The sequence below is a fragment of the Dendropsophus ebraccatus genome, chromosome 8 (assembly GCF_027789765.1).
Source record: "Dendropsophus ebraccatus isolate aDenEbr1 chromosome 8, aDenEbr1.pat, whole genome shotgun sequence".
Taxonomy (NCBI): domain Eukaryota; kingdom Metazoa; phylum Chordata; class Amphibia; order Anura; family Hylidae; genus Dendropsophus; species Dendropsophus ebraccatus.
Genome location: NC_091461.1, coordinates 3,468,710 through 3,491,516, shown reverse-complemented (window position 1 = coordinate 3,491,516; position 22,807 = coordinate 3,468,710). Strand labels below are relative to the sequence as shown.

Here is a 22,807-nt window from a genome sequence, read left to right as displayed (position 1 = left end):
AGACATGGCCTGAGGACACTGGGGAACGTGATCAGGTAGTATATATCTTTATTGTTTACTATATACAGCAAGGATTGCACACACATCACTAATGATATACTGTATATATACACATAGGGGGAGATTTATCAAACATGGTGTAAAGTGAAACTGGCTCAGTTGCCTGTAGCAACCAATCAGATTCCACCTTTCATTACTCAGATTCTAAGTAGGTGGAATCTGATTGGTTGCTAGGGGCAACTGAGCCAATTCTTCTTTACACCAGTTTGATAAATCTCCTCCATAGCTTTTGCTGTAGTAGGCTCTAGTGATGGGAAATCTAGTTCGTTTTGGTGATTAGTTCAAAAGATTAGTTCATTTAGTTCCGTATTTCTCTGGATTCTGCTGAGAAGATATAGATCAGTTCTAGTTCATTACACAGAAGCTCCGGCTCCTAGGAGGAGTTATAGTCTTGTTAAAATGATCAGATATAGTTAATACATCTGATCATTATATAACAAACTTTTGTTAAAGGGGTACTCTGGAGAAAATAAATTCAAAAGTTATTTATTCAAGTTAGTAATTTCCTTTTTTTTCTTTTTTAAATATTCAAGCCTCCCAGTACTTATCAGCTGCTGTATGTCCCACAGAATGTCATGTTGCAATGAGCTCTGTGTCAGACTGGGAAGATTACATAACTTCATGTGGGGCATACAGCAACTGATAAGTACTGGAAAGCTTACTTTTAAAAAAAAAATGTTTAACTTTCATCATTCTCCAGTTCTCTCACTTGCCAGAGCAATATCAGAAAGCTGAGCTGTGATTGGTTGCTATGGGGGCAAAGAAAATCTTCCTCTAAAACAGCCTGCTGATTCTCCAGCCATATCCTATGAGGAGCTGATAGAGAGGGGTCATGTGACCTGGGAACTAGATGAACTAGATGAACTGCTGAACTAAATGGTTTGAGAATGAATCAGGAATCAGGTCTAGTTCAATGTGATGTATATGACTGAGCCCAGCACTGCCCCCTGTGGTAGTGTAGAGTACTGACTCATAATGAATGTGTATGAGGGAGCTGAGGAGCAGATCAGCAGCCGCCATTGTGAGTACAGAACAGGAGCCGGGGGGTAAAGATTTTAGCAAGACTGATCTTCTAGGCTCCAGGAGGCCGATCTAATCACAAGGACAGGTGAGGGACATGAACCACACATAGGAACTCTCTCTCTCTCTATCTCTCATACACACATATGGGCTGTGTCTGTCTACTGTGCAATTTCAATGTTATTAATATTATTACTATTATATTTGTATGTGATGTGTGCGGTATAGTGTTTTACTACCTTATTTTACAGCATCAGGAGCTATAGAGCAAGTGTGAGAGCAGGGAGCTTGTTTCCTGGCGCTGGATGAGGGATCACTGGCTCCTCCCACTATGAGGGATCACTGGCTCCTCCCACTATGATGGATCACTGGCTCCTCCCACTATGAGGGATCACTGGCTCCTCCCACTTTCTGTTTACTTCATAATGAACTAATCTGTCAGGATGGTGAACTAGATGAACTAGTTCACTCTGAAGATTAGTTCATTTTGAACTAATCACTCACGAACTACCCATCACTAGTAGGCTCTCTAAGCGAGCTCCATTCTACCAGTTTGGCGCTCACTTCTGCAGAATATCAGGCAGTGTAATATGGCCTTAAAAGTGGCCGTATGCTTCCAATAACTGCTGGCTGAACAATCCTTCAGCTGACAATTATCTGTCCCATCTGGTCCCGTCCTCCCCATACACAGAAGTTTGGCACATCTGAGTTTTCCTGTGTTCTCTATGAGAGGGGAAAGCCATAGCCATACAGATCTGATGGCGGCTTATCTCTCTTAGAACAAAGAGGTTGGGCATTGATTTTCCATCAAGCTCGACCCCCTAGGTCCACTGATATCATCTGTCAGAGGACTGTCCAGAGAGCCCCATACACCTTACACTGATGGCCGAACCCACCAGGAGCAACAGGTACCACCAACAAAAAAGTAAAATGTATGGGGACCTTAAAATGTTGCTAAAATATTTCAGCATTTGGGGCCCCACCTTCAACTTTGCCCAGGGCCACATCTAGTCTAAAACCGGCCCTGCTCAAAGGACAAGGGGGCACTGCCTCCGCCTGGAGAGACAAGGGGGCACTGCCTCTGCCTGTAGAGACAAGAGGGCACCGCCTCCGCCTGGAGAGACAAGGGGGCACCGCCTCCGCCTGGAGAGACAAGGGGGCACCGCCTCCGCCTGGAGAGACAAGGGTGCACAGCCTCTGCCTGGAGAGACAAGGGTGCACAGCCTCTGCCTGGAGAGACAAGGGGGCACCGCCTCCGCCTGGAGAGACAAGGGGGCACCGCCTCCGCCTGGAGAGACATGGGGGCGCTGCCTCCGCCTGGAGAGACAAGGGGGCGCTGCCTCCGCCTGGAGAGACAAGGGGGCTCTGCCTCCGCCTGCAGAGACAAGGGGGCACTGCCTCCGCCTGGAGAGACAAGGGGGCACCGCCTCCGCCTGGAGAGACAAGAGGGCACCGCCTCCGCCTGGAGAGACAAGAGGGCACCGCCTCCGCCTGGAGAGACAAGGGGGCACCGCCTCTGCCTGGAGAGACAAGGGGGCGCTGCCTCTGCCTGGAGAGACAAGAGGGAACCGCCTCCGCCTGGAGAGACAAGGGGGCACCGCCTCCGCCTGGAGAGACAAGGGGGCACCGCCTCCGCCTGGAGAGACAAGGGGGCGCTGCCTCCGCCTGGAGAGACATGGGGGCGCTGCCTCTGCCTGGAGAGACAAGGGGGCGCTGCCTCCGCCTGGAGAGACATGGGGGCGCTGCCTCTGCCTGGAGAGACAAGGGGGCGCTGCCTCCGCCTGGAGAGACAAGAGGGCACCGCCTCCGCCTGGAGAGACAAGGGGGCACCGCCTCTGCCTGGAGAGACAAGGGGGCGCTGCCTCCGCCTGGAGAGACAAGAGGGAACCGCCTCCGCCTGGAGAGACAAGGGGGCACCGCCTCCGCCTGGAGAGACAAGGGGGCACTGCCTCTGCCTGGAGAGACAAGAGGGCACCGCCTCCGCCTGGAGAAAAAAAGGTTCAATCTCCGGAGGCGAGAAGCCTTCTTTACCATGAGAACTGTGAATCTGTGGAACAGTCACCACAGGATCTGGTCACAGCAAAAACAGTAGAGGGCTTCAAAACAGGGCTAGACAAGTTTTTAGACCAAAATAATATAAATGCATATGTATAGAACCTATCACTCCTTCCCTGTATGTATAGAACCTATTACCCCTCCCCCTTCCCTGTATCCATCCCCTCCTTGGTTGAACTTGATGGACATGTGTCTTTTTTCAACCGTATTAACTATGTAACTATATTATTTATACAATAAGTCATTTTCTGATGACATTGTCCCTTTAAATATTTATCTTGTTCTAAGATGGAAAAACTTTTTGATATTTTTTAATTTTTATCCATAGGACTAGTCAAAACTAAATACTGTACGTCTTCTATCATCCCTGTGCTCGGGTCACTTTTCCCGCTTTTTTCCCCTCAGTCGGCTCCGATTAGATAGCGAGCCCAATCCCAGGTTTGCATGATGAGAGTAATCGGGTTACGCTGAATCTGAAGACGTGAGCCTCTTAATTCCTCTGCCTGTTGGATGTCGTTACCAGTTCCACCAATTCCCCGGTATAATTGGTGAGTTCTCCATGGTGACCTCCAACCCTCCGTGGGCACCATCTGACCGCCTGTACACTGCTGGACATCATGTGAGATGCGGATGTTCAGGCTCTCCACACTATGCTGACCAGCTGGAAACTGTCCTGCCAACAAAATGGTTCCAATGTCGCCAAAAGGTCGTCCGTATTGTGAACATAATAGGGAATATTTTTCAACACTGGTCTTAAGAACCAATTGAAATATTGTAAGATTGGCTCCATGAGTGACCCTCTCCCTGCTATGGGGCTCCACATTTTTGGTAACCTGTCTGCAAATTTCTTGGAAAAACACCCCTGTGCTTTACATATTACAGTTGTAGGCTTGTTCAGCCCAGGAGAGGCCATTGCTAGTGTGAGAATGCTAGAGTAGGACCATGTGTCTGAGGACACCTTAACCTGGTGACATGGTACACTCCGTAACGTGGTGACATGGTACACTCCCACAAACTAGGAGATGGTTGACCAGGTGGGTCACCCATTAAACTTGGATGGAGTTCCCTCCTCTCCGTATAGAGAAGTACTGCTCACAGACTTAGAGCCATATCACACAACGTGATGTGCTGGAAAAAAAAGTGGCGACCTGTCACTGGAGCAGCGGGAGCGATCCTTAGATCGTTCGGGCTGTCCATTGAGGTCAGAGGCAGTCTGCAGGTTCCCTGCACAGTTTGGTGATGCAGCTGTGGTTGGTGGAGTATGTGGAACCCTCTGGAAATAGCATAGCGGCTAGATCTCTGGGAATGTATAACAGGCGTGTTGTTACCAGGTCTTGGACTTCCTGGCTTTAGAGCTTGACATGTTTTTAGATCATCACAGCTCTGATGGGGGCGACCATAATTCCGTCTATATTTGTTGCATTGAAAGTCCAATGCAAGTTTTAAATCCTTTCACCAAAATGTATAAGGAAGATGCACGCACCTCCATGCTGAAACATAGAGGAATCATCTTGTATAGTGCTTCATGTATACAGCATATGCAAAAGAACACTGCAGAGACACCATCACATGTCTCGACGTTCCTGAACTAGCCAGACCTTCCTTCGGGAAGGAACAACCAAGAAAAGGAATGTCTCCAATCAAGGAAACCACCCAAGCAAGGTATCCATCCACAGACAGCTCTTTTGGAGTATTTGCCCCTCATCAGTGTGGAGTAGGAATCTGGCTAGAGGGAGCAATGCTAGTAAGTGCATGCAAAAGGACGCTAGTTGACCTCAGGCAGATCAACCAAAACACTGCAGAGACACCATCACAGGTCTCGACGTCATTGTATTCTAGAACATTGCCCCCTGGGAAATCAAATATGCAAAAGAACACTGCAGAGACACCATCACATGTCTCGAAGTCAGTGAACTAGCCAGACCTTCCTCCGGGAAAGAACAACCAAGCAAAGGAATGTCTCCAATCAAGGAAACCACCCAAGCAAGGTATCCATCCACAGACAGCTCTTTTGGGGTATTTGCCCCTCTTCAGTGTGGAGTAGGAATCTGGCTAGTGGGAGCAATGACTAGTAAGTGCATGCAAAAGGACTCTGGTTGACCTCAGGGAGATCAACCAAAACACCACAGTCTCTGCTTCGGTGGTTTCCTTGATTGGAGACATTCCTTTTGCATATTTGATTTCCTAGGGGGCAATGTTCTAGAATACACTGACGTCTAGACATGTGATGTTGTCTCTGCTGTGTTTTAGTTGGTCTGCCTGAGATCAACCATCGTCCTTATGTATACAGCAGTCAGCCATCTCATAGAAATAGTGTAAGTGACACCGACGTCATATAATGTCCCCTTTATTAGAGCCCATTTAGTGGTGGTCTGGACCTTCCTTTGGTCATCAGAACGATAGCAATTCCGCATAGAGCCATAGATTCCAAAATGACATGAAATTGTTCCGTAGGGATTTAGACCCATGCGGACAGTATCGCTTCTCTAGGTTCTCACCACATAGTGGATGGCGCCCTGAAAAGCTCCTTCTACCTCATCCCAGAGATGTCTATAGGATAAGACCTGGCGACTGTGCAGCTTCGGGAAGCGAGGAGAACTCACTGTCATTTCTCTGAAGCCAATAAATACAAGAGTTTCCATGCAGGGAGAAATGTGATCGGTCACAATGCTTGGATAAGCCCTACTGTCCAAATATATCCACAGGTATGAGAGGAGCCAGGGTGCACCAAGAACCCATAGATAGAACTGTTCACACCTGACAGAAAGGGCTCAGCGATTCATGCATGCTCAGGTCTGCCCAGTCATGTTTCTCCCCAGTGATCTGGACCATCTGACCAGCCATATTTCTCCAAAGAGATCTGGATCCATCTGACTAGCCATGTTTCTCCCCAGAGATCTTATCCATCTGACTGGCCATGTTTCTCCCCAGAGATCTGGATCCATCTGACCTGCCATGTTTTTCCAAAGAGGTCTGGATCCATCTGACAAGTCCATGTGGCTCCAAAGAGGTCTGGATCCATCTGACCAGCCATGTTTTTCTATATAGAGATCTGGATTTATCTGACCGGCCATGTTTCTCCACAGAGATCTGGATCCATCTAACCGACCAGCATTGTATTTGCCTGCAGTTTCCTGACTGTGCTCCCCCTGGTAATCTGAAAAATTCCTGACCCTGCTCTGACCCGATTCAGAAACAAGTTGTTTCCATCTACAGAATCCCCTTTTGCTGGATGATTTTCCTTGATCGCAGTATTCTCCATATACTCTCCCCACTGCTACGTGAGAAAAGCTCCACAATGCTGGCAGTGGGATCTGGGCCAGCCTACCCCTACCCAGGCACCTCCCCCTGTAGATGGACAGGCACCTTCACCTGTAGATGGACAGGCACCTCCCCCTGTAGATGGACAGGCACCTCCCCCTGTAGATGGACAGGCACCTCCCCCTGTAGATGGACAGGCACCTCCCCCTGTAGATGGACAGGCACCTCCCCCTGTAGATGGACAGGCACCTTCACCTGTAGATGGACAGGCACTTTCAACTGTAGATGGACAGGCACCTCCCCATGTAGATGGACAGGCACCTCCTCCTGTAGATGGACAGGCACCTCTCTCTGTAGATGGACAGGCACCTCTCTCTGTAGATGGACATGCTTATCCCCCTGTAGATGGGCAGGCGTCTCCCCCTGTAGATGGACAGGCACCTCCCCCTGTAGATGGACAGGCACCTTCACCTGTAGATGGACAGGCACCTCCCCCTGTAGATGGACAGGCACCTCCCCATGTAGATGGACAGGCACCTTCCCCTGTAGATGGACAGACACCTCCCCCTGTAGATGGACAGACACCTCCCCCTGTAGATGGACAGGCACCTCCCCCTGTAGATGGACAGGCACCTCCCCCTGTAGATGGACAGGCACCTCCCCCTGTAGATGGACAGGCACCTTCACCTGTAGATGGACAGGCACCTCCCCCTGTAGATGGACAGGCACCTCCCCCTGTAGATGGACAGGCACCTCCCCATGTAGATGGACAGACACCTCCCCCTGTAGATGGACAGGCACCTCCCCCTGTAGATGGACAGGCACCTCCGCCTGTAGATGGACAGGCACCTCCCCCTGTAGATGGACAGGCACCTCCCCCTGTAGATGGACAGGCACCTCCCCCTGTAGATGGACAGGCACCTTCACCTGTAGATGGACAGGCACCTCCCCCTGTAGATGGACAGGCACCTTCGCCTGTAGATGGACAGGCACCTCCGCCTGTAGATGGACAGGCACCTTCACCTGTAGATGGACAGGCACCTTCACCTGTAGATGGACAGGCACCTTCACCTGTAGATGGACAGGCACCTTCACTTGTAGATGGACAGGCACCTCCCCCTGTAGATGGACAGGCACCTCCCCCTGTAGATGGACAGGCACCTCCCCATGTAGATGGACAGACACCTCCCCCTGTAGATGGACAGACACCTCCTCCTGTAGATGGACAGGCACCTCCCCCTGTAGATGGACAGGCACCTCCCCCTGTAGATGGACAGGCACCTCCCCCTGTAGATGGACAGGCACCTTCACCTGTAGATGGACAAGCACCTCCCCCTGTAGATGGACAGGCACCTCCCCCTGTAGATGGACAGGCACCTCCCCCTGTAGATGGACAGGTGTCTCTCAACGTGTGGGCATCTGTGTCGGGGTGGGTGCAGGGGTTCTGCTGCCTACAGGGGACGCCATAGGGAGAGGATTCCTGCATGCGGGAATTTTTACCTGTGGGGAGACTGGAGTGGAAATTATTTACACGGAAAGCTTCACTGGTCGGACATTATAGAGAATTATTATATATTATTATATGTGATGTATTATATAGTAATGGGTGATGTATTATATAATATTATATGTGTGTCAGCAACGACAAACACAACCAGACAGTGGGCCCTGATCTAATCCCACCCACTGTCCCTGCCTAATTGCCTCAGTCGACCCTAGGCGGTCGCGGACAACCACGAAGACGTTCCCTGTACTGAATACGTGGAACACAAAACACGACAGACGGACAAAACACAATAAAGAGTAGTGAACAAGCCAGGTCAAACCACACGGGCAACGCAGTACAGAATCGGCAAGCAAGGAATAGTCACAGGTCAGGCGGAGGGTCAAGAACACGAGAAGACAAGCAGAAGGGGATATAGGGCAGGGAACGCTGGGAAGGAGCAGGGGAGCTGGGACTAGAAGAACCAATAGCCAGCGATAACCTGCTGGCAATACTGACACTTTATACTGGACCAGGAGCCCGGACCAAAGGCTGATTGGTCCGGCCTCCTGAGTCCAGTTTCACTGCAGCTGGTGCACTGCAGGCTGAGTGGCCGGGCGACCTGTCACTCAGCCTGAGTGCAAGACACCTCAGCTGCGTACCGGCCGGCCGGCTGACGATCACGTGACACCACGGCGTCCCCGGTTGCTAGGGACGCCGTCGGGTCTCCGTGACGTCACTCGGCTCCGGCGGGCGGAGCAGCGGCGCGCTCCTGAGCCGTCAGCCGGAGCCGAGCTGGAAGAAGACGCCACTGGAGCCGGACAAGGTAAGTTCCTGACACTACCCCCCCCTCTTATGAGGGGCCTCAGGACCCTTATCCATTGGACCGGGCTTAGACGGGTTTTGCGTATGGTATCGTCGGATCAGTCGAGGAGCGTGCACGTTCCTAAGTGCCACCCATGTACGCTCCTCTGGTCCATAGCCCCTCCAGTGGACCAAATACTGTAATGATCCCTGTACCCAACGGGAATCTAGAATTTTCTCCACCTCATACTCCAATTCACCCTGAACGACCACGGGGGCAGGAGGAGGTGATGGAAACACCGGCGGCACATATTTTTTAACAGAGCTTTATGAAACACAGAATGAATTCTAAAAGATGCAGGTAATTTAAGTCTGAAAGTAACCGGATTAATGATTTCCACTATAGTATACGGCCCAATGTATTTGGGCGCCAGTTTTCCCGATTGTACCCTTAATTTAAGATTTCGAGTAGAGAGCCAGACCTTATCACCCACTGCATATAGATGGCCAGATATGCGTCTTTTGTTAGCGAATTTTTGGTAGGACTCTTGGGCTTTAACCAAGCTCTGATGAGCTTGGGCCCAAACTGTGCACAGTTTAGAAAAGATTGTCTCAGCTGAGGGATTGACAGACTCTGCAGAGTGAACGGACGAATTGCACAGTAAAAAGAGTAAATGCCAGCTTACCGCCGTTCCTGTAGCCTCACTGCTCGGACTCCCACTTCAACCAGTGCGTCGTAGCATGATAAACAGGAAAAATGAGTCCAGCTCCCGGCCAGGATTAGATGAATTGAGCTTTTATTAACACCCCAGCACCGTGCACACACTGCGGCAACCCCCCCAGAGAGAAGCCTACGCGTTTCGATTGCTAACCGCAATCTTAATCATGGCTACTGACCTCTTGGAATGGTCAAGACTTATAGTCTCAGGTTTCCAGCGTCGACGGTGCGGGGGTCACGCCCCACTCCACATGTCAGCTGCAGGATACACCTGGGCTAATCAGTCAGACCCACGCCGAGGTCAGATGGCTGTGTAATACTAATAACAACAGACGTGTAAAAACATACTACAGCGCAATATACAAACCCTGTACAATAATCATAAATTTATGAGTGACAGACATGTGTCTCTTGTGGTTGTCCAAACTGCTGTGGACAAGGTCAGTGTTCACTGTGATAACCAGAATGCAGCCTTGTCGGACATGAACTAATGAGATCAATAGTGGAGCAGCATTTCTCGCCGCAAATTCATACCATGCGGTATGCAGGTATTGAGGCGGAACATCCAGAATGCCTCCCTGTCCCTGAGTAATGTTTGTACATCACCACCTCTGCTGGAGGCAAATACTTTTTCAATGGCAAAGATCCGGAATGGTTTGGTAGAGCTCTGATGTGCCTCAATGAAGTGGCGTGATGCCCCAGATTGCGGTTAGCAATCAAAACGCGTAGGCTTCTCTCTGGGGGGGTTGCCGCAGTGTGTGCACGGTGCTGGGGTGTTATTAAAAGCTCAATTCATCTAATCCTGGCCGGGAGCTGGACTCATTTTTCCTGTTTATCATGAACGGACGAATACCTGGGATTGAAACCATAGTTACAAAAAAAAGGTGACATATTAGTAGAACGTTGTTCATGGTTGTTGATAGCAAATTCAGCTAGAGGAATGAAATCTCGCCATTTATCCTGCGTATCAGCTATGAAACATCTCAGGAATTGTTCCAAAGACTGGTTGGTTCTCTCAGTTTGTCCATTCGTCTGAGGATGGAAAGCCGACGAGAAGGACAAAGAGATTCCCAGCTTCCCACAGAACTCCCTCCAGAATTTGGCCACAAACTGGACACCTCTGTCGGAAACAATATTCTCCGGGACACCATGTAACCGCAGAATATGACCAATAAATAACGTGGCCAATAAACGAGCACTAGGGAGTTTACGCAGTGGAACAAGGTGACACATTTTGGAAAATCGATCCACCACTACCCAGATGACAGTCTTACCCCTAGATACTGGTAAGTCGGTAATAAAGTCCATTGATATATGTGTCCAAGGTCTCGCAGGAACCGGCAAGGGATGTAACAATCCCTCCGGTGGCCTACGGGGAGCCTTGGACCTAGCACAGACCTCACATGCTTCAACAAATGATTTAACATCTCGGGCCCAAGTTGGCCACCAGAAATGGCGCGAGAGCAAGTATTTAGTGCCTGCTATCCCTGGATGTCCTGCCAAAACGGAACTATGGATTTCCTCCAGGACCCGGAGGCGAAGGTTCGGTGGCACAAATAGGAGGGAGTCAGGAGTGTTATGGGGGGCTAAATCCTGAGATTCAGCAACAAGAGTAACCAAGTCCGGTTGTAGGACAGATACCACAACCCCTGGTTTCAAGATCGTATCGACCTGTTTCTCAGGAATGTTCCCGGAATCAAAACTGCGAGAGAGGGCATCAGCTTTAATATTACGAGAGCCAGGTCGATATGTGATCTCAAAGTCAAACCTAGTAAAGAACAGGGCCCATCGGGCCTGACGTGGAGAGAGTCGTTTGGCGGTATCCAGATAAATGAGATTCTTATGATCCGTCAACACTGTGACTCTATGTTTGGCCCCTTCCAAGAAATGCCTCCACTCATCAAATGCCATCTTAATAGCCAATAATTCTCTATTCCCAATATCGTAGTTGCGTTCCGCTTGGGAGAACTTCCTCGAGAAGTACGCAACTGGCCGAAGATGAGTAAGAGTATCAGTTCCCTGGGATAAAAGTGCTCCCACACCCACCTCGGATGCGTCCACCTCAACAATAAAAGGGCGCTCGAAGTCGGGCTGGGCCAGTACTGGAGCTTCTGAAAAACATTGCCGAAGGATGTCAAATGCCTGGATTGCCTCTGTGGACCAGTGTACCAGATTCGCCCCTTTCTTAGTAAGATCTGTGAGGGGTTTAGCTATAACTGAGAACCCCTTAATAAATTTCCGGTAATAATTAGCGAAACCTAAAAACCTTTGTAAGGCCTTCAGGTTACTAGGTCGTTCCCATTTTACAATAGCCGCTACTTTAAGGGGGTCCATACCAAAAGAATTGGGGGTGATGCTATAACCTAAAAACTAGACCTCCTGGATACCAAATTGGCACTTTGACACCTTGGCGTAAAGATTATTTTGTCTCAGAAGCTCCATTACCGTGCGGACCTGCTTTACGTGGGAAGACCAATCTGAGGAGAAGATCAAAATGTCATCAAGGTAGACAACAAGAAAACGTCCAAGGTGCTCACGGAAGATATCATTAACAAAGTGTTGGAAGACCGCCGGGGCATTGCATAACCCAAAGGGCATAACGAGATATTCGAAATGGCCCTCTGGGGTATTGAATGCGGTCTTCCACTCGTCACCTTCCCTGATTCTGATTAAATTATAAGCCCCCCGTAAATCAACCTTGGAAAACCATTTAGCGCCCACAATTTGATTAAACAAGTCTGGAATCAACGGTAGGGGGTGTTGGCTTTTAACAGTGATCTTGTTTAGTTCCCGGTAATCGATACAAGGCCGGAGACCCCCATCCTTCTTGCCTACAAAAAAGAAGCCAGCACCCATGGGAGAAGAAGAAGGACGTATGTGGCCTTTGCGTAAACTGTCCTTTATGTATTCTCGCATGGCTTCTCTTTCAGGGCAGGACAAATTGAATATTCGACCTCGGGGGTATCTGGAACCGGGAACTAAATCAATGGCGCAATCATACCGTCTATGGGGTGGCAACCCGTCCACTGCTTTTTCATAAAATACATCGGAATAATCCAACAAGAATTCGGGAATCTCTCCCTCCGCCGGGGAACACCCTGCAAGGGAAACCGCGATACAATGTGATGCACACCCAGGCCCCCACCGCACAAGTTCCCTATTGGACCAATCGAAGACCGGGTTATGAGCATCCAGCCAGGGTAACCCCAGGATAACATCAGACGACAGATTATGCATAACAAGAAAATCCAGATTTTCAACATGGACAGACCCTACTTTAACCTCCATGGAAGGGGTCCTATACCGTACATCCCCCTGGGAAAAGGGAGCAGAGTCTGCTCCAGTGACACCAACTGGACGCTGGAGCAGCAAGGGACATACCTCTAAGCCTGAAAAAAACATGGGGTTAATGAAATTTGCTGATCCAGATCCAGAATCGATCTGGGCATACCCACTAATACATTTACCTCCCAACACCAAGGAAATGGGCAACAACAGCTTATTTTTGAAGGATACCTGAGCGCCTGAGAGACCCCCTCGATAATCTCTCAGGCGTTGAAGTTTTCCGTCGAAGACCTCGGCTTGTTGGGACACTGCCGAACCTGGTGTCCTGTCTTTCCACAGTAAAAGCACAGCTTATTCTGCAGGCGATGGGCTCGTCGGGCCTTGGCATCGGTGGAGTCTACCTGCATCGGCTCCTCGAAAGGGGGTGAGACAGGAAGGGGAGGTTTGGAGAACGGAACAGGAGAGATAGGGGTTTTGTGATGGTCAGGAGTACCCTTCTCCCTTTGTCGATCCCTTAATCTACGGTCAACTCTGATCGCTAGTGTCATGCTCTCTTCGAGCGAGTCGGGAGTGGGGTATGCTACTAGCATGTCCTTCAGTCGGTCACTAAGACCCTCCCGAAACTGAAACCGGAGGGCTGGGTCGTTCCACGTGGAGAGACAGCTCCACTGCCTGAACTCAGAGCAGTACTCTTCCACTGGACGGCGACCCTGTCTTAACCCAGTTAGCTGACGTTCGGCATTGGCTGCACAGTCCGGGTCATCATACAGCAATCCCAGTGAACAAAAGAACTGGTCGGTGGTCCTTAGGTTAGGAGAGTCAGGGGGTAGAGAAAAAGCCCATTCTTGCGGGGGTCCTTGGAGCAGAGACATGATAATACCCACTCTCTGGGTCTCATCTCCTGAGGAGCGTGGCCGTAACCTAAAAAACAACTTGCACCCCTCCCGAAAAGTACGGAATTTACTACGGCCCCCCGAAAACTTGTCAGGGAGCTGGACGGGTGGTTCGGGAGGTAATGGGGAGGTTACAGTGAGCTGTCGTGATGTCGTCTCTTGATCCTGGTCTCTCATAGCAAGTTCCTGGACCATGGTGTTAAGTTGCTGCATTTGGTCCACGATATTGGACATGGCGGTCCTGTCGTCCATGGGGCAATGGGCAGTATAGGGCTGGCTATTCTGTCAGCAACGACAAACACAACCAGACAGTGGGCCCTGATCTAATCCCACCCACTGTCCCTGCCTAATTGCCTCAGTCGACCCTAGGCGGTCGCGGACAACCACGAAGACGTTCCCTGTACTGAATACGTGGAACACAAAACACAACAGACGGACAAAACACAATAAATAGTAGTGAACAAGCTAGGTCAAACCACACGGGCAACGCAGTACAGAATCGGCAAGCAAGGAATAGTCACAGGTCAGGCGGAGGGTCAAGAACACGAGAAGACAAGCAGAAGGGGATATAGGGCAGGGAACGCTGGGAAGGAGCAGGGGAGCTGGGACTAGAAGAACCAATAGCCAGCGATAACCTGCTGGCAATACTGACACTTTATACTGGACCAGGAGCCCGGACCAAAGGCTGATTGGTCCGGCCTCCTGAGTCCAGTTTCACTGCAGCTGGTGCACTGCAGGCTGAGTGGCCGGGCGACCTGTCACTCAGCCTGAGTGCAAGACACCTCAGCTGCGTACCGGCCGGCCGGCTGACGATCACGTGACACCACGGCGTCCCCGGTTGCTAGGGACGCCGTCGGGTCTCCGTGACGTCACTCGGCTCCGGCGGGCGGAGCAGCGGCGCGCTCCTGAGCCGTCAGCCGGAGCCGAGCTGGAAGAAGACGCCGCTGGAGCCGGACAAGGTAAGTTCCTGACAATGTGATGTATTATATATAGTAATGTGTCATGTATTATATATTATTATATGTGATGTATTATATAGTAATGTGTCATGTATTATATATTATTATATGTGATGTATTATATATTATTATATGTGATGTATTATATATTATTATATGTGATGTATTATATAGTAATGTGTGATGTTTTATATAATATTATATGTGATGTATTATATAGTAATGGGTGATGTATTATATCTTATTATATGTGATGTATTATATAGTAATGGGTGATGTATTATATCTTATTATATGTGATGTATTATATAGTAATGGGTGATGTATTATATATTCTTATATGTGATGTATTATATAGTAACCCGGTATGCAATGTGTTATATATTATTATAAGTGCCGTATTATATAGCAGCCCCAGCTAATCAAATACCGAATGATCGGGTTCGGATCGACTTGAACCCGAACCCGGTTCGCCCATCTCTAGTTATATATTATTATATGTGACGTATTATATAGTAATGTGGGATGTATTATATAGTAACCCGGTGTGTGATGTATTATATATTATTATATGTGACGTATTATATAGTAACCCGGGATGTAATGAAGCACAATGCGGCTACAATATGTCGGCCATTATTTCTTTTCCTTGGGATCCCTCTGGTGACACCTGATTCATCCCTCTAAACCAGGGGAACCTTCCGCCCTCCGGCTGCTGCAAAACTACAACTCCCATCATGCCCGGAGAGCCAAAGCTAAAGCTGGGGAATCTCCTCCCATGGTCTGTAGTAGCCTTTATGTGCTCTGATCTCCGCCCCCACATGTGACTGATCACATGACGATGACATCATCACAGGTCCTGTAGTCACTGGGATTGAGCGGCTGCAGTTCCTGGTTGGGGTATGTATACTGGCCGCTCCATGGGGTTGTGGTGTATCTGTGTATTGTGTGTGGCAGATCGGTGTATACAGGGCAGGCGGAGCGGCTCCATCCCCTGTATATAATATATAGGACCCCCTCCCCATTGTCTGGTGTGTGCAGGACCTGGCGGTCACATCCAGCCCCGTCCTCCCCTCACACAGTGCACCGCGCCCCCCACATTATTGTCAGAGTACCTCAACCTACCCCGTCCTCCCCTCACACAGTGCACGGTGCCCCCCACATTATTGTCAGAGTACCTCAACCTACCCCGTCCTCCCCTCACACAGTGCACGGCGCCCCCACATTATTGTCAGAGTACCTCAACCTAATGAACCTACCCCGTCTTCCCCTCACACAGTGCACGGCGCCCCCCACATTGTCAGAGTACCTCAACCTACCCCGTCCTCCCCTCACACAGTGCACCGCGCCCCCCACATTATTGTCAGAGTACCTCAACCTACCCCGTCCTCCCCTCACACAGTGCACCGCGCCCCCCACATTATTGTCAGAGTACCTCAACCTAATGAACCTACCCCGTCCTCCCATCACACAGTGCACCGCGCCCCCCTCATTGTCAGAGTACCTCAACCTACCCCGTCCTCCCCTCACACAGTGCACGGCACCCCCCACATTATTGTCAGAGTACCTCAACCTACCCCGTCCTCCCCTCACACAGTGCACCGCGCCCCCCACATTATTGTCAGAGTACCTCAATCTAATAAACCTACCCCGTATATCCCCGGCCAAACCTTCCACAAATAAACACTGGTGGGCGCCCAGGTGGCCGAGGCAGCTTCTCCCTAACCTCTAAGAGATGAGCCAATCCAGATTATATTATCCACATCTTCTGGATCGGGGTAGAGAGCCTTCCTAGAGAACGTTCTGATGGGTGTAGAGACCTTACCTCCAGGTGACCCCACATATTACCTGAGCAGCAGAGCAAACAATGTACAGGTGATCTGCTTATCCATCACGTCCAGCCACTGGGAGTCAGATGACGAGCGTTCGGGAGGTCCCCAACCCCACCTTACCGTAAGTTTGCTCGTCTTTAGTTCCATAGGAAGATTTGGTTGGTTTTAGTGACTAAGTAACCAAATGATATAGGGGCTAAAGACGGGTCAATTCTTGAAGTTGTTGGTAGAAGCAGGAAAGGATCTAATGACTGTGACATAGGGTGAACAGCGATGTGCAGACCCCGGGGTTGGAGCATCTCCACAGCAGCCGGTATTGTGGGGTCCCCGGTATGTAGTGGTTAGTACCGACTAAAAGTGCTCTAAGGAAAGAGAATCTGTGACTGGGGACAGGGTCATAGGGGCCTGAGGCTCATGTGAGAGTGGAGGATAGCCCCGCTGCTCCAATCCAACAGAAGAGCTGCTGTAGAGCAAAAACTTCCTGCCGGCTATGATGTGATGTTAAAGGTGAAGTCCGACTATTTCTAAAAGCCGTCAGCCTTCACGTCATGACCCAGCTGATGGACTGGCCGCTTAGCCAGTCGTTGGGAGGGGACACCACTCCAGTCACTGATTGGCTGAGCAGCCAGTCTATCAACCCCGGACAGGCCTTTCCCCCCCAAGTCGTGATGGGATCACAACTCCGTCTGCCGGCTTTTAGAAATCGCCAGACTTCTCCTTTAAATGGGTTTTCTTATTTAACCTTACCTGCAGCTCCACTCATTCTCTCTGGAGTCTCCGGAAAGAGTTAAGTGAATAGAGATGCGGGTCATGTGCCGAGCAGCGGCTCAATTCATAACAAAGGGGCCGGGACGCAGATCTAGAAATCCCCAGGGACACGCAGGTCGGAACCCCCCCCCATTCTATAAGATACGGTTCCATCCTGGTGTCCATAGGGCTGGGTGTCTGATATATATTATTACAGCTGCTGACATGTTCCTCTTTGTATCCTCGCAGTACAGGATCCTTGAGGTTTCTCCAGATTCTTCTCCACAAGACGATGGAGTTTTTATTGAATAACCAAGAAAAGATGGAAAGGAACAAGAATGAGATCACTAAGGGGATATTAAGCCTTACTCTGGAGATCATCTACCGGCTTACCGGAGAGGTGAGGGATCAAGGGAACAATGGGATCTACATAGAGAACAAACAAGTATAGAAGTGAGGGATCATGGGAATGAGTATTGTTGGAGTAATCGTCACCTTTCCTATACAGGACTACACAATTGTGCGAAAAACGTCTAATAATTGTACAACCACCAAGAGGCTTCATGAGAGGAACAATGAGCAGAAGATCCTAGAACTCACCCACAAGATGATGGAGCTGCTGACTGGAGAGGTGAGCAATGCTGCTGGGAATGCTGGGACATCATCCAGGAACACAAGGGATGATGGGTCTGGATGATGACTGGATCATTGTGTGTGTCAGGTTCCTATAAGGTGTCAGGATGTGGCCGTCTATTTCTCCATGGAGGAGTGGGAGTATGTAGAAGGACACAAGGATCTGTACCAGGAGGCCATGATGGAGGACCACCGGCCCCTCACATCACCGGGTAAGAGGAGACTCTCATTGATGGTAAAGGAGAGAGCAGTATTGGGGTCCCCTAGACCCCCCATCATCTGCTCATCACATATACACAATGTATTCAGTCACTGTGTGTGTCTCCTACAGATGGATCCAGGAAGAGGAATCCACCAGAGAGATGTCCTGCTCCACTGGATCCCCAGGACTGTCTAGGGGAAGATGACCCTGTCCTGCAGGAGGAGCAGGTAGATGGAGGGGGAGATGACACTGTTCTGCAGGAGGAGCAGGGAGATGGAGATGACACTGTCCTGCAGGAGGAGCAGGTAGATGGAGGGGGAGATGACACTGTCCTGCAGGAGGAGCAGGTAGATGGAGGGGGAGATGACACTGTCCTGCAGGAGGAGCAGGTAGATGGAGGGGGAGATGACACTGTCCTGCAGGTAGATGGAGGGGGAGATGACACTGTCCTGCAGGAGGAGCAGGGAGATGAAGGGGGAGATGACACTGTCCTGCAGGAGGAGCAGGTAGATGGAGGGGGAGATGACACTGTCCTGCAGGAGGAGCAGGGAGATGAAGGGGGAGATGACACTGCCCTGCAGGAGGAGCAGGTAGATGGAGGGGGAGATGACACTGTCCTGCAGGTAGATGGAGGGGGAGATGACACTGTCCTGCAGGAGGAGCAGGGAGATGAAGGGGGAGATGACACTGTCCTGCAGGAGGAGCGAGTAGATGGAGGGGGAGATGACACTGTCCTGCAGGAGGAGCAGGTAGATGGAGGAGGAGATGACACTGTCCTGCAGGAGGAGCAGGGAGATGAAGGGGGAGATGACACTGTCCTGCAGGAGGAGCAGGTAGATGGAGGGGGAGATGACACTGTCCTGCAGGAGGAGCAGGGAGATGACACTGTCCTGCAGGAGGAGCAGGGAGATGGAGGGGGAGATGACACTGTCCTGCAGGAGGAGCAGGTAGATGGAGGGGGAGATGACACTGTCCTGCAGGAGGAGCAGGTAGATGGAGGGGGAGATGACACTGTCCTGCAGGAGGAGCAGGGAGATGACACTGTCCTGCAGGAGGAGCGGGTAGATAGAGGGGATCTCCATTCTGTTCAGTTAATTTTATCCACATTAGACGATGATTATACAGAATGAGTGTCGGCTTCTTTCTCACTTTGTGGACGGTGTGATTCCTATTTATTCGGCTATATTAACTGTTTCCGGCCTTGTCCATTATTTCTTCTATAAGATAAATCTGGGTGAAGACTTAATTGATATTAAAATCGAAGTTATAGACGGTGATGAGGAAGAGGTGAATGTAAAGTCGGATCAGCAGTGTAAAGAAGAGGACGTGGCTGTGGATATCGGCTCGGGTGAGTACCACAATGAGAGATACTCGAGCGTGCTGGAGTCCCATCATTCGGTGGTCTATGGCTGTATCCATGTATCTTCTTCAGCCACCAGTAATGCCACATGATCGGACTCCAGCACGCTCTAGTTGCGCTTGTCTCTACTCACAATATGCTCCAATACTCCTTCCAAGCAGAACACCGCTCCATGTATATTGGCTATGTTCAACTAGTTGCAGTAATAGATGGATCTGCACATAGTGAAAGCAGAAATGGACAAATCCACAATTATCAGATACAGGAGCAGGGAGTGAGCGGTGAGGCATACAGTGTATGAGTGATGTACAGGAGCAGGGAGTGAGCGGTGAGGCATACAGTGTAGGAGTGATATACAGGAGCAGTGAGGCATACAGTGTAGGTGTGATATACAGTAGCAGTGGGGCATACAGTGTAGGAGTGATATACAGGAGCAGTGAGGCATACAGTGTAGGAGTGTTGTACAGGAGCAGGGAGTCATATAGTGTAGGAGTGATGTACAGGAGCAGGGAGTCATATAGTGTAGGAGTGATGTACAGGAGCAGGGAGTAAGTAGTAAGGCATACAGTGTAGGAGTGATATACAGTAGCAGTGAGGCATACAGTGTAGGAGTGATATACAGTAGCAGTGGGGCATACAGTGTAGGAGTGATATACAGGAGCAGTGAGGCATACAGTGTAGGAGTGATATACAGGAGCACTGAGGCATACAGTGTAGGAGTGATATACAGGAGCAGTGAGGCATACAGTGTAGGAGTGATATACAGGAGCAGTGAGGCATACAGTGTAGGAGTGATATACAGGAGCAGGGAGGCATACAGTTTAGGAGTGTTGTACAGGAGCAGGGAGGCATACAGTTTAGGAGTGTTGTACAGGAGCAGGGAGGCATACAGTTTAGGAGTGTTGTACAGGAGCAGGGAGGCATACAGTTTAGGAGTGTTGTACAGGAGCAGGGAGGCATACAGTGTAGGAGTGTTGTACAGGAGCAGGGAGGCATACAGTTTAGGAGTGTTGTACAGGAGCATTGAGGCATACAGTGTAGGAGTGATGTACAGGAGCAGGGAGTAAGTAGTAAGGCATACAGTTTAGGAGTGTTGTACAGGAGCAGGGAGGCATACAGTGTAGGAGTGTTGTACAGGAGCCATCAGATGTGTTGAGCCTCCAGGAGTTAAGCGGTGATGCTGAACACATTACTGCTTAGACACAGGTCCTGTCTGTACATTTGATGTCAGTAACTTGGTGACATCTTTTTTGTCTTCTTAGACTTTGAAGAAGTTAATGGTACGACACAATCTGCAGAAAGCATCACTGGCACCAACATGAATCCACAACTTCTCCGTAGCGATCCGTCATCTTACGCGTTCAATATGAATAGAGATTCTCCTAGTGGATCACTAACTGGAACACACAGTACAGGTTTCAGAGAAGGGAGCAGATTCCCTGAGCCCGAGGACCACTTCACCGACAGATCAGACAATGGCCAAAGCGGCCAAGTATCTAGCTGGGAATCGTACATTCTAGAACATCAGAGACGTTACATGGGAGACAAGTCTCTTGCTTCTGCAGAGGACAGAAAAGGTTCAGCACAAAGGCCGTATCTGGGGAATCAGCAGAGAACCAGCATGGGCCCGCCTCAGTTTCTATGTCTGGAATGTGGGAAATGGTTCACACAGGAGTCGGATCTTTTAAAGCATCAGAAAATTCACACAGGGGAGAAGCCGTTTTCATGTGCAGAATGCGGGAAATCTTATGCCCAGAAATCAGGTCTTTTTGAACATCAAAAACTTCACACAGGAAAGAAGCCGTTTTCATGTTCCGACTGCGGGAGATGTTTTACTCGAAAATCGAGTCTTGTTGAACATGGGAGAATTCACACAGGGGAGAAACCTTTTGTTTGCTTAGAATGTGGCAAATGTTTTACCTATAAGTCAGGCCTTAGTGAACACGAGAAAATTCACACAGGAGAGCGGCCTTTTTCATGTTCGGTATGTGGGAAATGCTTTAATAAAAGAGCCGTTCTGGTCAATCATCTAAGGACTCACACAGGAGAAAGGCCGTTTCCATGTCCTGAATGCGGTAAATGTTTTACTGACAAATCAGTTCTCGTTAAACATCAGAGAATTCACACTGGGGAGAAGCCATTTTCATGTTCGGAGTGTGGAAGGTGTTTTACCCAAAAATCTGTCCTTGACAAACATCAGAGGATTCACAAAGGAGAGAAGCCCTTCTCGTGTTCAGAGTGTGGAAGATGTTTCACCCAGAAATCCGTCCTCATGAAACATCAGAGAATTCACACAGGCGACAGACCCTTTTTATATCGCAATATGTGAAATATTTGAAGGACAGATCGCAATTTCCTAAGTCCCACGTAGAGGTCACACCTGATATTTACCGCTCAGTTTTGGGTTGAATTATTTTGCACCGTCATATGTTCAGGAGTGTGATGGGCTGGGATATCGAGGAGAACAAGAGAAGCGGCTGAGGCATTGTCGGTTATGCTCCTGATGGCTGTCGTCTTCATGGTGTCACAGCGTCCACCACTTTCCTAGACTGAGGCCACAGCTGAAGCCGCCGGTCTGTGCCACACTCCCGTTCTACCTGGACAACTACAGGAATGTCCGATCTCCAGGATTGGGATCTTCCTTCTCCGATTTTCACCTTGATCGATTACTTTAGTTTCCATCCTCAGATCTGACCTCTCTTGGCCGTACTTGACCTTTTGACCACGTGACGTTCTTTTCGCTTTTATGACTGTGTTCATTTCCTCCCCCTATATGTTTTTATATTCTATATGGGAAGTGCGTGGTCGGTAATATTTTATACCACGTTAGCTGATGTGTAACATATAATGTGTGTTCTGTAGTCATGAAAAGAAAATAATAAAAAGTTATTAAACTTATAGGAAGTAAACAAGGTCTAGTGCAGGAACTTGATGGGAGTCGCACACGGCCTCATGTTTGGTCATCGACTACTGAGCCAATGCTTCCTGTGAGCAGTGTGAAGGGGCTGACTACAGCCAGAGCCCACTGATGAGCATAACCCCTGCTCCAACCCATGGTAGATGAAGGCTAACCACAGCCAGAGCCCACCCATCAGCATAGCCCCTGCTCCAACCCATGGTAGAAGAAGGCTGACCACAGCCAGAGCCCACCCATCAGCATAGCCCCTGCTCCAACCCATGGTAGATGAAGGCTGACCACAGCCAGAGCCCACTGATGAGCATAGCCCCTGCTCCAACCCATGGTAGATGAAGGCTAACCACAGCCAGAGCCCACCCATCAGCATAGCCCCTGCTCCAACCCATGGTAGATGAAGGCTGACCACAGCCAGAGCCCACCCATCAGCATAGCCCCTGCTCCAACCCATGGTAGATGAAGGCTGACCACAGCCAGAGCCCACCCATCGGCATAGCCCCTGCTCCAACCCATGCTAGAAGAAGGCTGACCACAGCCAGAGCCCACCCATCAGCATAGCCCCTGCTCCAACCCATGGTAGA

The 22,807-nt window shown here is 49.8% G+C and overlaps 1 protein-coding gene across 1 annotated transcript; it reads left to right on the top strand.

Annotated features, from left to right (window-relative positions):
• Positions 1–15,539: 15,539 nt before the first annotated feature.
• On the top strand, positions 15,540–22,211 carry LOC138799068 (oocyte zinc finger protein XlCOF22-like). Its single transcript, XM_069979833.1, has 7 exons — positions 15,540–16,491; positions 17,367–17,517; positions 17,626–17,748; positions 17,839–17,962; positions 18,082–18,179; positions 19,063–19,300; positions 20,575–22,211. Exons 1-7 carry the CDS (start codon positions 16,454–16,456, stop codon positions 21,639–21,641), a joined length of 1,839 nt encoding a protein of 612 aa, XP_069835934.1. The 5' UTR covers positions 15,540–16,453; the 3' UTR covers positions 21,642–22,211.
• Positions 22,212–22,807: the final 596 nt, after the last annotated feature.